The 12,500-nt window shown below is 45.4% G+C and overlaps 2 protein-coding genes across 2 annotated transcripts in view; both read right to left on the bottom strand.

Annotated features, from left to right (window-relative positions):
- The window catches only part of LOC109105461 (potassium/sodium hyperpolarization-activated cyclic nucleotide-gated channel 3-like), a 19,269-nt gene extending 13,476 nt beyond the window's left edge, over positions 1-5,793 (bottom strand). Inside the window, exon 1 of the mRNA XM_042773308.1 lies at positions 4,610-5,793. Within this exon, the coding sequence (XP_042629242.1) occupies positions 4,610-5,217 (608 nt within the window). The 5' untranslated portion in view covers positions 5,218-5,793. The remainder of the gene's footprint in view (positions 1-4,609) is intronic.
- Positions 5,794-7,612: 1,819 nt separating this feature from the next.
- LOC109106294 (pyruvate kinase PKM-like) overlaps positions 7,613-12,500 on the bottom strand; it is a 7,284-nt gene continuing 2,396 nt past the window's right edge. The window contains exons 2-10 of the mRNA XM_042773333.1: positions 12,013-12,200; positions 11,741-11,834; positions 11,530-11,661; positions 11,275-11,461; positions 10,449-10,722; positions 9,887-10,037; positions 9,152-9,304; positions 8,840-9,073; positions 7,613-7,943 (exon numbers count right to left, since the gene is read on the bottom strand). Coding sequence (XP_042629267.1) covers positions 7,755-7,943; positions 8,840-9,073; positions 9,152-9,304; positions 9,887-10,037; positions 10,449-10,722; positions 11,275-11,461; positions 11,530-11,661; positions 11,741-11,834; positions 12,013-12,200 — 1,602 coding nt within the window. The 3' untranslated portion in view covers positions 7,613-7,754. The remainder of the gene's footprint in view (positions 7,944-8,839; positions 9,074-9,151; positions 9,305-9,886; positions 10,038-10,448; positions 10,723-11,274; positions 11,462-11,529; positions 11,662-11,740; positions 11,835-12,012; positions 12,201-12,500) is intronic.

Raw genomic sequence — 12,500 nt, 5'->3', positions numbered from 1 at the left:
CAGTTCAATTCCAGGCTGCAGCAAAGTCAGATTGTGCAGAGGACTCAACTGGTTCCTGTATGTGTGACTGCATGTGAGTGTGAGTGTGAGTGTGACTGCATATGAGTGAGTGAATGAGTGTGACTGCATGTGAGTGAGTGTGAGTGTGACTGTATGTGTATGAGTGTGACTGCATGTGAGTGAGTGAGTGTGAGTGTGAGTGAGTGTGACTGCATGTGAGTGAGTGTGACTGCATATGAGTGAGTGTGAGTGTGACTGCATGTGAGTGAGTGTGAGTGAGTGTGACTGCATGTGAGTGAGTGTGAGTGAGTGTGACTGCATGTAAGTGAGTGTGACTGTATGTGATCCTGTGTGAGTGAGTGAGTGTGTGTGAGTGTGAGTGTGACTGCATGTGAGAGAGTGTGAGTATGTGTGACTGCATGTGAGTGAGTGTGATTGCATGTGAGTGAATGTGTGACTGCATGTGAGTGAGTGTGAGTGAGTGTAAGTGAGTGTGACTGCATGTGAGAGTGTGACTGCATGTGAGTGAGTGTGACTGCATGTGAGTGAGTGTATGTGTGACTGCATGTGAGTGAGTGTGACTGCATCTGGGTGAGTGTGAGTGAGTGTAAGTGAGTGTGACTGCATGTAAGTGAGTGTGAGTTTGTGTGACTGCATGTCAGTGAGTGTAAGTGAGTGTGACTGTGTGTGAGTGAGTGTGAGTGTGACTGCATGAGTGAATGTGAGTATGTGTGACTACATGTGACTGAGTGTGAATATGTGTGACTGCATGTGACTGAGTGTAAGTGAGTGTTACTGCATGTAAGTGAGGGAGTGTGAGTGAGTGTAAGTGAATGTTACTGCATATGAGAGAGTGTGACTGCATGTGAGAGAGTGTGAGTATGTGTGACTGCATGTGAGTGAGTATGTGTGACTGCATGTGAGCGAGTGTGACTGCGTATGAGTTAGTGTAAGTGAGTGTAACTGCATGTGAGTAAGTGTGAGTGAGTGTGACTGCATGTGAGTGAGTGTGACTGCATGTGAGTGAGTGTGAATATGTGTGACTGCATGTGAGCGAGTGTAAGTGAGTGTGACTGCATGTGAGTTACTGTAAGTGAGTGTAACTGCATGTGAGTGAGTGTGAGTATGTGTGACTATATGTGAGCGAGTGTGAGTGAGTGTGACTGCATGTGAGCGAGTGTAAGTGAGTATGACTGCATGTGAGAGAGTGTGAGTATGTGTGACTGCATGTGAGTGAGTATGAGTATGTGTGACTGCATGTGAGCGAGTGTAAGTGAGTGTGACTGCATGTGAGTTACTGTAAGTGAGTGTAACTGCATGTGAGTGAGTGTGAGTATGTGTGACTATATGTGAGCGAGTGTGAGTGAGTGTGACTGCATGTGAGTGTGTAAGTGAGTGTGACTGCATGTGAGTGAGTGCACGTGAGTATGACTGCGTGTGAGTGAGTGGGACTGCATGTGAGTGAGTGCACGTGAGTATGGCTGCATGTGAGTGAGTGTAAGTGTGACTGCGTGTGAGTGAGTGTGAGTGAGAGTATGTGTGACTGCATGTAAGTGAGTGCACGTGAGTATGACTGCGTGTGAGTGAGTGTGAGTGAGTGTAAGTATGTGTGACTGCATGTGAGTGAGTGTAAGTGTGAGTATGTGTGACTGCATGTAAGTGAGTGCACGTGAGTATGACTGCGTGTGAGTGAGTGTGAGTGAGTGTAAGCATGTGTGACTGCATGTGAGTGAGTGTAAGTGAGTGAGTGAGTGTGAGTGAGTGTAATTGAGTGTGACTGCATGTGATTGAGTGTGAATATGTGTGACTGCATGTGAGTGAGTGTAAGTGAGTGTGACTGCATGTAAGTGAGTGTGAGTATGTGTTACTGCATGTGAGTGAGTGTGAGTGTGACTGCATGTGAGTGAGTGTGAGTATGTGTGACTGTATGTGAGCGAGTGTAAGTGAGTGTGACTGCATGTGAGTAAGCGTAAGTGAGTGTAACTGCATGTGAGTAAGTGTGAGTGAGTGTGACTGCATGTGAGCGAGTGTAAGTGAGTGTGACTACATGTGAGTGAGTGTAAACTTGCGACTGCATGTGAGTGAGTGTGACTGCATGTGAGTGCACGTGAGTATGACTGCATGTGAGTGAGTGTAAGTGTGACTGCATGTGAGTGCACGTGAGTATGACTGCATGTGAGTGAGTGTAAGTGTGACTGCATGTGAGTGCACGTGAGTATGACTGCGTGTGAGTATGTGTGACTGCATTTAAGTGAGTGCACGTGAGTATGACTGCGTGTGAGTGAGTGTATGTGTGACTGCATGTGAGTGAGTGTAAGTGTGAGTATGTGGGACTGCATGTAAGTGAGTGCACGTGAGTATGACTGCGTATGAGTGATTGTGAGTGAGTGTAAGTATGTGTGACTGCATGTGAGTGAGTGTAAGTGAGTGAGTGAGTGTGAGTGAGTGTAACTGAGTGTGACTGCATGTGATTGAGTGTGAATATGTGTGACTGCATGTGAGTGAGTGTAAGTGAGTGTGACTGCATGTGAGTGAGTGTGAGTATGTGTTACTGCATGTGAGTGAGTGTGAGTGTGACTGCATGTGAGTGAGTGTGAGTATGTGTGACTGTATGTGAGGGAGTGTAAGTGACTGTGACTGCATGTGAGTGAGTGTAACTGCATGTGAGTAAGTGTGAGTGAGTGTGATTGTGTGTGAGTGCATGTGAGTGTGAGTGAGTTTGTGTGAGCATGTGTGTGAATGTGAGTTTGTGTTTTGTAATGATGGCTGCTGTCACACTACGAACAGCTCAAACATCCTGATGATACACCATTTCTGGAGAAACTGGGACATTTGAGCAGGTCTGGGCTCACACACTCACACACACACACACACACACACACACACACACACACACACACACACACACACACACACACTCCCTCACTCAAGTGTGTGCGCTCAATCAGTGATCAGTAATAATCTGCTCATAATCTCCAATAGACGGACAGGAGCGAGTTTGAACCATCTGACTGACTTTTTCTGCCTCATTTCTTTATTCATAGTTCCAGTTTAACGTAACTGAAATTGTAGCTGATTGAATTATGCATTATGCATACATTGGATGAATAATGCATCACATTATGAATATTTGATCCATGCTAATTTCTGACAGTAGACAGACTAATTGTGCTCATATGCATATTCAGATGTTGCTCTGCTATCTGTCTGCTGTAACACAACATTAATTACACCTGCAGCACACATGTGTGACTTCCCTAGCAACCACCTAGCAATGCCCTAGTGACCCCCCAGAATCCAGAAGATGTTGTCCGTTGTCTGAGAGCCAGTGCTCAGTGTGTGTTTGTGTAAATTCTCCAGTGTGAAACTGCAACTATATTTAGAGTTGCAGGTTTGACTGGATTACTGAAGGGCTGGGCAGCAGGGGTCCATAAGAAGCCAATCACCTTATTCTACAGTTTGAGTCCAAACCAGAGTAAAGAACAGCAGCTACAGCCTAATCTCACGTTTAAGTTTAAATAGGCCTATCTGTTTGTGTTTGTCTGTCTGTATGATTAATTTAGTCTGCTGTCTGTCTCTACATCTGATTCCAGCTGGTATTAACATCTGTTCAGAGACAGACAGGTGTGAATCACGTACAAAACGCTGTGATCTGGTCACTGAAACTCAGTTGGAGTCTGTCAGAAACATCACAGAAACATCACTGGACACATGCCTGCTCACCTGTCAATCACCTGCTGCACTAAAACCACTTACATGCAGTTTTAAAATGAACAGAATATTCATCATTTGAAGAAACAAAAAACGTATACACACTCAAGACTTCAAAGAATCATTAGAATGTCTGACATCAACGACAAGTGCATCTCAACTTTATCGAAATAATAGTGAGCTGAACTGGACACAACACACTTAAGCTCATATTAACTTTTGGGAAAAACTTTATGCTGACAGTTAGTGAAAGTTTGGGGTTACTATAACTGTTTATACTTTTATTCATCAAGGATGCATTAAATTGATCAGAAGTGACATTTCTAATGTTACAAAAGATTTCTATTTAAAATAAATGCTGCTCTTTTGAACTTTCTATTCATCTGTGAATCCTAAAAATTAAAATGTATCAGTTTCCACAAAAATATTGTGCAGCACAACTGTTTTCAACATTGATAATAATCAGAAATGTTTCTTGACCATCAAATCATCATATTAGAATGATTTCTGAAGATCATGTGACACTGAAGACTGGAGTAATGATGCTGAAAATCCAGCTTTGAGCACAGAAATAAATGACAGTTTTACAGATATTCACATTAAAAAAAACAGCTATTTTAATTGTAATAATATTTCACATTTTTACTTTTACTTTTTACTATTTTTAATTAAACAAATGCAGTCTTGGTTAGCAGAAGAGACTAGTTTCAAAAACATTACCAAATCTCTCACTCCAAACTTTTGACCAGTCCAGTTATCTGGCTGAATTAGTAATCAAATCACTGACTGACACATGTCAGTCACAGGTGCAAACAGACTCTCTCTCTCTCTCTCTCTCTCTCTCTCTCTCTGTGTGTGTGTGTGTGTGTGTGTGTGTGTGTGTGTGTGTGTGTATCTATATTTGTTTTTGTGTTTTATGATCCAGGCTCCGGCCGATCTGAGCCTCTCCTGCTCCAGAGCCACGGCCTTGTGGCTGCCCAACATGCGGAGGGAGAACTTGTTGACGCCGGGCTGCAGCATGGCTCCGAACTGCCTCTGGATGAAGGTGGACTGGTTCGAGTAGCTGTAATCCTCACCGTCCAGCCCCGGACCAGCCTCAGGGGTCCCGGCCGCTGTGGTGGTGGTAGTCTCGGGACCGGCGGCCACCACGACCATCCCGGTGCCGGTGGAGGAAGAGGTGGATGCCAGAGCGGCTCGGGATGCGGCGAAGCCCACGGAGCGCTGCACGGTGGGCGGGGCGGAGCCGGCGTGGGGCAGCGGCAGGGGCAGAGGGGTGGTCGGGGTTCCGGCTGCGGTGCCCGGGCGGAACTGGCCGCTGTCGCGCGTGGAGCTCATGATGGAGAGGCGGCGGCGCCCGGGAAGCGGCTCCCCGCGGTCCCCCTCCAGAGACGCCTGGGAGAGACGGTAACCGGGAGACGGCAGACTGCTCTTACTGCGCCGCTTAGAGTCCCCGTTCCGAGCGGGGCGAGGGTCCGTGCCCGCGGAAGCCCCGGTGCCACCATCCATGCCAGCGCCAGCAGCGAGAGAGCGCGCACACACGCACGCACACACACACACACACGCACGCACACACACGCACACAGTGACCTGTTGTTGCTCTTCTGTCAGATAAACACGGGTCTGTTCTGTCTCTGATCTGTCATTACGCTGAAGAACGAGCTCAGGTCAGTTTGACCTCAGCGCCGGTAAAACGACGGATTCTCCTTCACGCTTCCTCCGGAGGACGCCTCGCCCCGCCGCGCTGCCCCCCGACGGCTCCTCATCGCGGTCGAACGCACTTGAATTAGCGCGCGTCGCTGACGCCCCTTTCGTCCTTGACGCGCTCTTCTTCACGCGCCGTCCGTCATTTCTCCTCATTTCTCCTTGTCCTTGAGGCCCAGGCGCTCCCAGCCGCTCCGACACCGGTCAGCATCTCCGAACGGTCACGGGTTCCGTGATTCGGTGTTGTCACGGTGATGTCTCGCGCTCAACGACGCGCTTATATAAGAACGATGTCAAGGAGCGACACAGATAAAGGGCATTCATCTGCCAATCACACACACACACACACACACACACACACCGGTCAGTCAGACGTGTGAAGGCGCACATCATCATCATCATCATCAGATGCGCAACAGGAGAAACGGATGAGAAACGCACCGGAGCTGCTGTCAGACGCGCGTGATTCATCTGCCCCCTTTAAACGCACGATTATCAGGCGTTTATCCAGCGCGCCTCGCGTCGCTCCTTCGCATTCATCACTGTCACTTGTTGAGCTTCACGCGATCGCAGCGTCGGAATGCCGGATCCCGCGTGACGGGAAGGACGAACGTGGTATTAAATAAACATTAAATTAATGTGTGAGCGCGTGAATGTCTGTTGCCATGGCAGCAGCAGCATCCCTGTCACCCGCGTGCCCGACCGGCTCCAGTCCGCGCTTCTGCGGCTCAGGTATGAGTGCGCGTCACCGGCGCGTCACCATGACGACACGGAGGCGGGAGGAGAGAGAGAGAGAGAGAGAGAGAGAGAGAGAGAGAGAGAGAGCTGTTAGTCACTGATGTCTGTTTCTCTGACATTGAACATCTAAAGCCAATTAAGAAATTCGCAATCATAATGAGAGCCAGATACACAAACAGCCTCATATTCACATCGATCTGGATATCAATAAATTATTTCACTATTAGAAAGAGCTTTTCATAAATAAAAAAAGAAGGATTCAAAAGCTCAAGCACACATGATGAATTCATCAGAAGAGGTTTAAATACAGTATATATTCTCATCTCGAGCTGGAGCTTCAGACACACTTGAGATCATTTTCACAGTCACATTCTATATTAGGATATATACGCCTATGACAAAATGTAAACTATATTATTGTCCAGCTCTGATCTGATAAATGAGACAGTAAAGACATGATGATATTCGGATATTATAAACACTAACACTGTGATTGTCTGTAGAGCTGCATGCTTTGAAACAAAGTGAACAGCTCTATACAAATAAATATGAGATAGACAAAACTAACTCTTACATACCTGATCCAAAAGCGTCTACGTGAACAAACAGTCACACTCATTGTCAAAAGTTAAAAGCTTTAATGTAAGCTCTGACTCCTGCTTCATCATTCAAACATCACATACAAACCACCAAAAACAGCAGCATCTTTACAGGAGTAGTTCTCCAAAAAAATGAAAATGTGTTCACCCTCAGATCATCTGAGATGTAGATGAGTGTGTGTCTTCTTCATCAGGTTTGTGAGACGTCAAGGTGAGATCTGGAGACATCAAATGGATGCTCTGCAGTGAATGGGTGCCGTCAGAATGAGAGTCCAAACAGCTGATGAAAACATCACAATAATCCACAGCACTCCAGTCCATCAGTGAACATCTGGAGAAGACAAAAACTGAAACAAATCCAGCATTAAGACGTTTTTAACTCAAATACATAGAGTCTATAATCCATAATAACACTTCCTCCAGTGAAAAAGTGCATCTCCTGTTGTCTCTCACATCAAAATCCAGACACATATTCGTTTAGAGCTGTTTTCCTTTACTTTAATTCATGAAATTAATTCAACCAATTTCAACTTATTTTTTTTAAGTTCAGATTCTTGTTGTTTTTGTCAGGTTAATATAATTTAAGTTGAAATGATTTGCTCAGTCAATTTGATTATACCTAAAAAGTTTTTAAGTTTCTCAGTGATTTATCTAATTATTTATTTATTTTTATTTTATTTTTAATGTACTAGTCAAGTTTGGTTAGTTTTTGATATTGTACCAATTCAAAGTCTTAACAAAATAGCGGTGTTAAATATCAGGAGTCTGTGGTGACTCACACACGCGTGTGCTGCTCTCAGCATGAGGAGGAACTGCGTGTTTGCAGTTTATCATCACAGGAAAATAAAAACATCACAAATGGCTTATTTCATTCATTTATTGCTATAGAAATTGATTTACATATAAAGGCTGTAAGTGAAGCAGAAATCAACACTGACACACATAATGAGAGTTAATTAGCACAGAACTGTCAATCAGTGACTCCAGCGAATCAGAGGCTGTGGTTCAGGGCACAGTGACCGCCCTCATGATGTTTGTGTGTCCAGATCCGGGACTCCAGCCGGTGACGATGATCACCATATCACCCACTGTGAAGAAACCCCGCGCTTTACCTGCACACAGACACACGTTACACACACAAATACTGTACAAACACACACACACACAAACACACACACACACACACACACACACACACACACATCGCAAACACACACACACACAGATGTCACACACACACACACAGCTGTGATTGACGGGCCACACTCAACGATGTCCGATGATCGGACAGCGAGGGACGATATCAAAGCCGTCACACAGAGACTTGTCCACATCATCAGCCCAGATGTCAGCAAGAAAGACAATGCCTTTGTCTCTTTGTCTCATTGGAGCTCGTGAAGAGGGCGGGGTGAGTGTGTGTGTGTGTGTGGAAACGCCGCGGAGTGAGCTGTGATTGAGAGTGTGAGTGTGTGTGAGTGTGCCACCTGAACGTGTACGCGTCACAGCGATGATCGGAGTGAGAGCGAGTGGACGATGATCGAGTGTGTGTGAGTGTGAAATGAAAGTGAGTGTGTGTGAGTGTGTGTGAGTGTGAGTGAGACCTGCACACAGTGTGAGTGTGAGTGTGACAGAGAGTCAGTCCCAAAAACAGTGTGAAACATAAACCACATGATGAAGACAGTGAGTGGAGTGTGAAAAACATGTTTGCAAGAAAGACAATGCGTGAGTTGTCTCTTGAGTCTGTGTGTGACAGTGAGTGTGTGTGTGTGTGTGTGTGAGTGTGTGTGTGAGTGAGTGTGAGTGAGTGTGTGTGTGATTGTGAGTGTGTGTGTGTGTGTGTGAGTGTGTGTGAGTGTGTGTGTGTGTGTGTGTGTGTGTGAGTGTGTGTGAGTGAGTGTGAGTGTGTGTGTGTGAGTGATGTGTGTGTGAGTGTGACGTGTGTGTGTGTGTGTGTGTGTGTGTGTGAGTGTACCGGTGTGTGTGTGTGGTGAGGATGATGTGTGTGTGTGGCTCCAGCGCAGTGAGTGAGTGTGAGTGAGTGTGTGTGTGTGAGTGAGTGTGTGTGAGTGCTTGTGTGTGAGTGTGTGTGAGTGAGTGTGTGTGTGTGTGAGTGTGTGTGAGTGTGTTGTGAGTGTGTGTGTGTGTGTGCGTGTACCTGCCGATGATGTGGTGAGGATGATGATGGCTCCAGCGCAGCATTTGAAGGACGACTCGACGGCTCCGATGGCTGTGACCTCTGTGGGGTCGGAACTCAGTGGGGTCAAACGGCGCAGCTCTTCAAACAGCTGCTGATGAAAGATGGCCGCTTCAGCCTCACGACAGATCTGACACACACACACAGACAGAGAGTGAGACGGCTGTGACGTCCAGTCAGGGGTCAGAGGTCACACAGTCACACACACCGAGTGCATCATGGCAACAGCTTCTACAGGGAAGTGTCCTTTGGCCGTTTCTGCAGACAGCATGACGCAGTCGGCTCCGTCCAGCACCGCATTGGCCACATCGCTGCTCTCTGCACGGGTGGGACGCGTGTGATGGACCATACTCTCCAGCATCTGTACACACACACACACACAGTGCAATGTGTCAGCGCAGCACTGCAACACACTCAACATCAGCTGTCAGTATCAGAATACATTCTCATCAAATCAGTTTCTCCTCTAAAGTAAGAAATACCTGTTCTTGGAAACTGGGATGTATGAAGGAAATTAAAAAAACTGATTTCTATACTTCATGGAAAAACTATGTAAAAAAAAAAAAAAAAAAAAAAAAAAAAAGAAATCCCTGTATTCACAAATGAATAGAAAGGTCATGTAAATTCTTTCTTTAAGTTTAAAACTTAAAGAACATTCATTTACAGAAAATTAGGGAATTTACATAATTGTATATATTTTATTTATATGGTTAAATCATTTTAAATGTTATTTTAATGAAATATTTGAAATATAATTTATATAATTTTAATTACATATTATAGATATGTATTATTATACATATTAAATACATTAGATTTAAATTAGTCTTATACATTTATTTATAAGTGCTGATCTAATAAGCACACAGTCTTGATTTGCATGAGCAAAATTCTCATTAGTTTATTGTTGAAAAGCTAATCACCAGAATCACATATGACGCACCTGTGTGGCACAGATCACAGGTTTTCCTGCAGAATTACAGCGTCCGATCATCATCTTCTGCGCAATGAAAACTTTCTCTGCCGGGATCTCGATGCCCAGGTCACCGCGGGCCACCATGATGCCATCGCTCTCCTTCAGGATCTCCTCGAAACTACCGTGAGAAATGTCAAGATTTGAGGAAAAAGAGAGCAAGAGTGTGTGGAACCATACTGAACGTGGAAGCGTGTGGAAATATGTGGAAGCATGTGGAAATGTGTGCAAGAGTGTTGAAGCATGTGGAAGAGAGTGGAAACGTGGTAGCATGTAGAAGCATGTTGAAGTGTGCTGAAGCATGTTGAATCGTGCTGAAGTGAATCGTGCTGAAGTGTGTTGAAGTGTGTTGAAGTGTGTTGAAGTGTGTGGAAGCACGTGGAAACAAGTTGAAGCTTTTGGAAACATAAGGAAGCATGTTGAAGCGTGTGGAAACATGTTGAAGCGTGTGGAAACGTGAATGGAGGAAGTGTGTTCAAGACTTTGGAACATGGGGAAGAGTTTGCAAGCATGAGGTGTGTCTGAGCCTCACTTCTGAACACCCTGTCTGCTCTCCACTTTGCTGATGATTTTGATGTTCTGTCCTTTGACTCCCAGCGCCTCCCTCACGGCCCTCACGTCCTCGGCCGAGCGGATGAAGGAGGCGAAGATGATGTCCACGTCCTGCTCCACACCGAACAGCAGGTCGGCTCGGTCACGGTCGCTCACCGCCGGCAGGTTCACCAGCTCTGCCCCCGGCAGATTCACACCTTTACGACTACCCAGAGTGCCACCGTTCTCGACACGAGTCTCCACCCAAGTCTCACCTAAAGAAGAAGAGTTCAGGAGACAAGAAATGCTTCATTCATCAGGGGTGAAAAAATTTTAACTTACTGAGATTAAAATCTCTTTTGCAGCAGGAGTGTGAAAAACAACAGATTTCTAAAATAAAACCCTATTTCCTTTCCTTAATTTTTGTCTCAAATAATTAATATGTGAGCCAAAATTTTATGTGTTATCAATTATAATGCCCAGATATTTTTACTGATGTAAAATACTGATTTTACTTTATTTTTAGATGTAATAAAATTTCCTTGCAATGTCCGGAGGATAATCAAACTGTCTGACATTGATCTAGAATTTGATAACAACATAAATTTCATTTTCTTAACATTTAAGACCAACTTTAGAGTAAAAAACCTTGCTTGAATAATATCAAAGATGGTCTGCAATCACTCAGGGCTTCTTGTTTTGTAGGTGCAGAACAATAAATAACAGTTTAGTCCGCATAAAAATTAAAACTTACTTTGTCAATGTTTACATCAAGACAAATTATGTACAGTATATTGTGATTATGAGCTGATGTTTTTTTATTTTACCGATCTCCATGACTTTGAGAGCGAGGAGCCCATCATCAATGAATACCCTGCTTCCTTTCTTGAGCACACGGGGCAGGCTGGGATAATCTATCCAGATCACAGACCCGTCCGTCTTATCACGATCCACCTCTGCGGTCACCACCCGAACCGACGCTCCTCGCTCCAGCATCACCTCAGCGTCTGCAGACTGTCACACACACACTGATCGTCTGACTCACAATCACACACACACTCCTCTACTCAGGTCAGTCGTACCCCTTTAACCAGGCCAGTGCGGATCTCTGGTCCTTTGGTGTCCAGAGCGATGGCCACAGGCCTGTAGTACAGCGGGTCAGAGGTCAATGTCTCCACCGCCTTACGGATGTTACGGATCGTCTCTCCATGATACTAGGAGAGACACACGTGTGAGATGCTGAAAGTGTGTAATACCGAGTGCACACACACACACACACACACACACACACACCTCATGAGAGCCGTGAGAGAAGTTCAGTCTGGCGATGTCCATACCAGCCTTCACCATCTCCTGCAGTTTGGTGATGGAGCGGGAGGCGGGGGCCCTTTTTTGAAATTATAAAATATAAAAAATATTCAAAAGAGATTTTCCTGTAGCTTAAACAGTAGCAACACCAAGGCCATGGGTTCGATTCCCAGGGAAAGCATGATCTGATTCAGAGTAAAATATGTACCTCAAATAATATAATTATAATAATTAGTGTATTGTGGCACTGCAGTGACTGACCGATGGGGCAGATGATGCTGGTGTTACGCGCAGTGATCGGCTCCTGATCGATGTCCAGCAGACACAGATGCTCCAGAAACGTGTCGGCCATTGATGCGTCCAATTGCTGCTTCTGAATGAAGGAGTCCGGCAGACAGAGTAACGCCATCCGACGTGAGGGACTGAGTAGACGCCTGAGTACGAGCTGAGACAGACAGACAGAGAGTGAGAGACGGAAATAGAGACAGACAGAAAAGAAGGACGGACAGATGGACGGACATATGGACAAACAGATCGACAGACCGAATGGACAGACAGACAGATAGAGATAGACAAAAAGACAGAGACAGACAGATGGACAGAAAGACAAAATGGGCATACAGACAGACAGACACAGAGAGACAGACAGACAGAGACAGACAGATGAATGGAGACAAAAAGACAGAGACAGATAGATGGATGGAAATACAATCAGGCACACAGACAGACAGACAGATGGACAGAT

Source organism: Cyprinus carpio, chromosome A16 (genome assembly GCF_018340385.1).
Source record: "Cyprinus carpio isolate SPL01 chromosome A16, ASM1834038v1, whole genome shotgun sequence".
NCBI classification, from domain to species: Eukaryota; Metazoa; Chordata; class Actinopteri; order Cypriniformes; family Cyprinidae; genus Cyprinus; species Cyprinus carpio.
The sequence above is the reverse complement of the archived record's forward strand: the minus strand, read 5'-3'. Positions and strand labels throughout refer to the sequence as shown.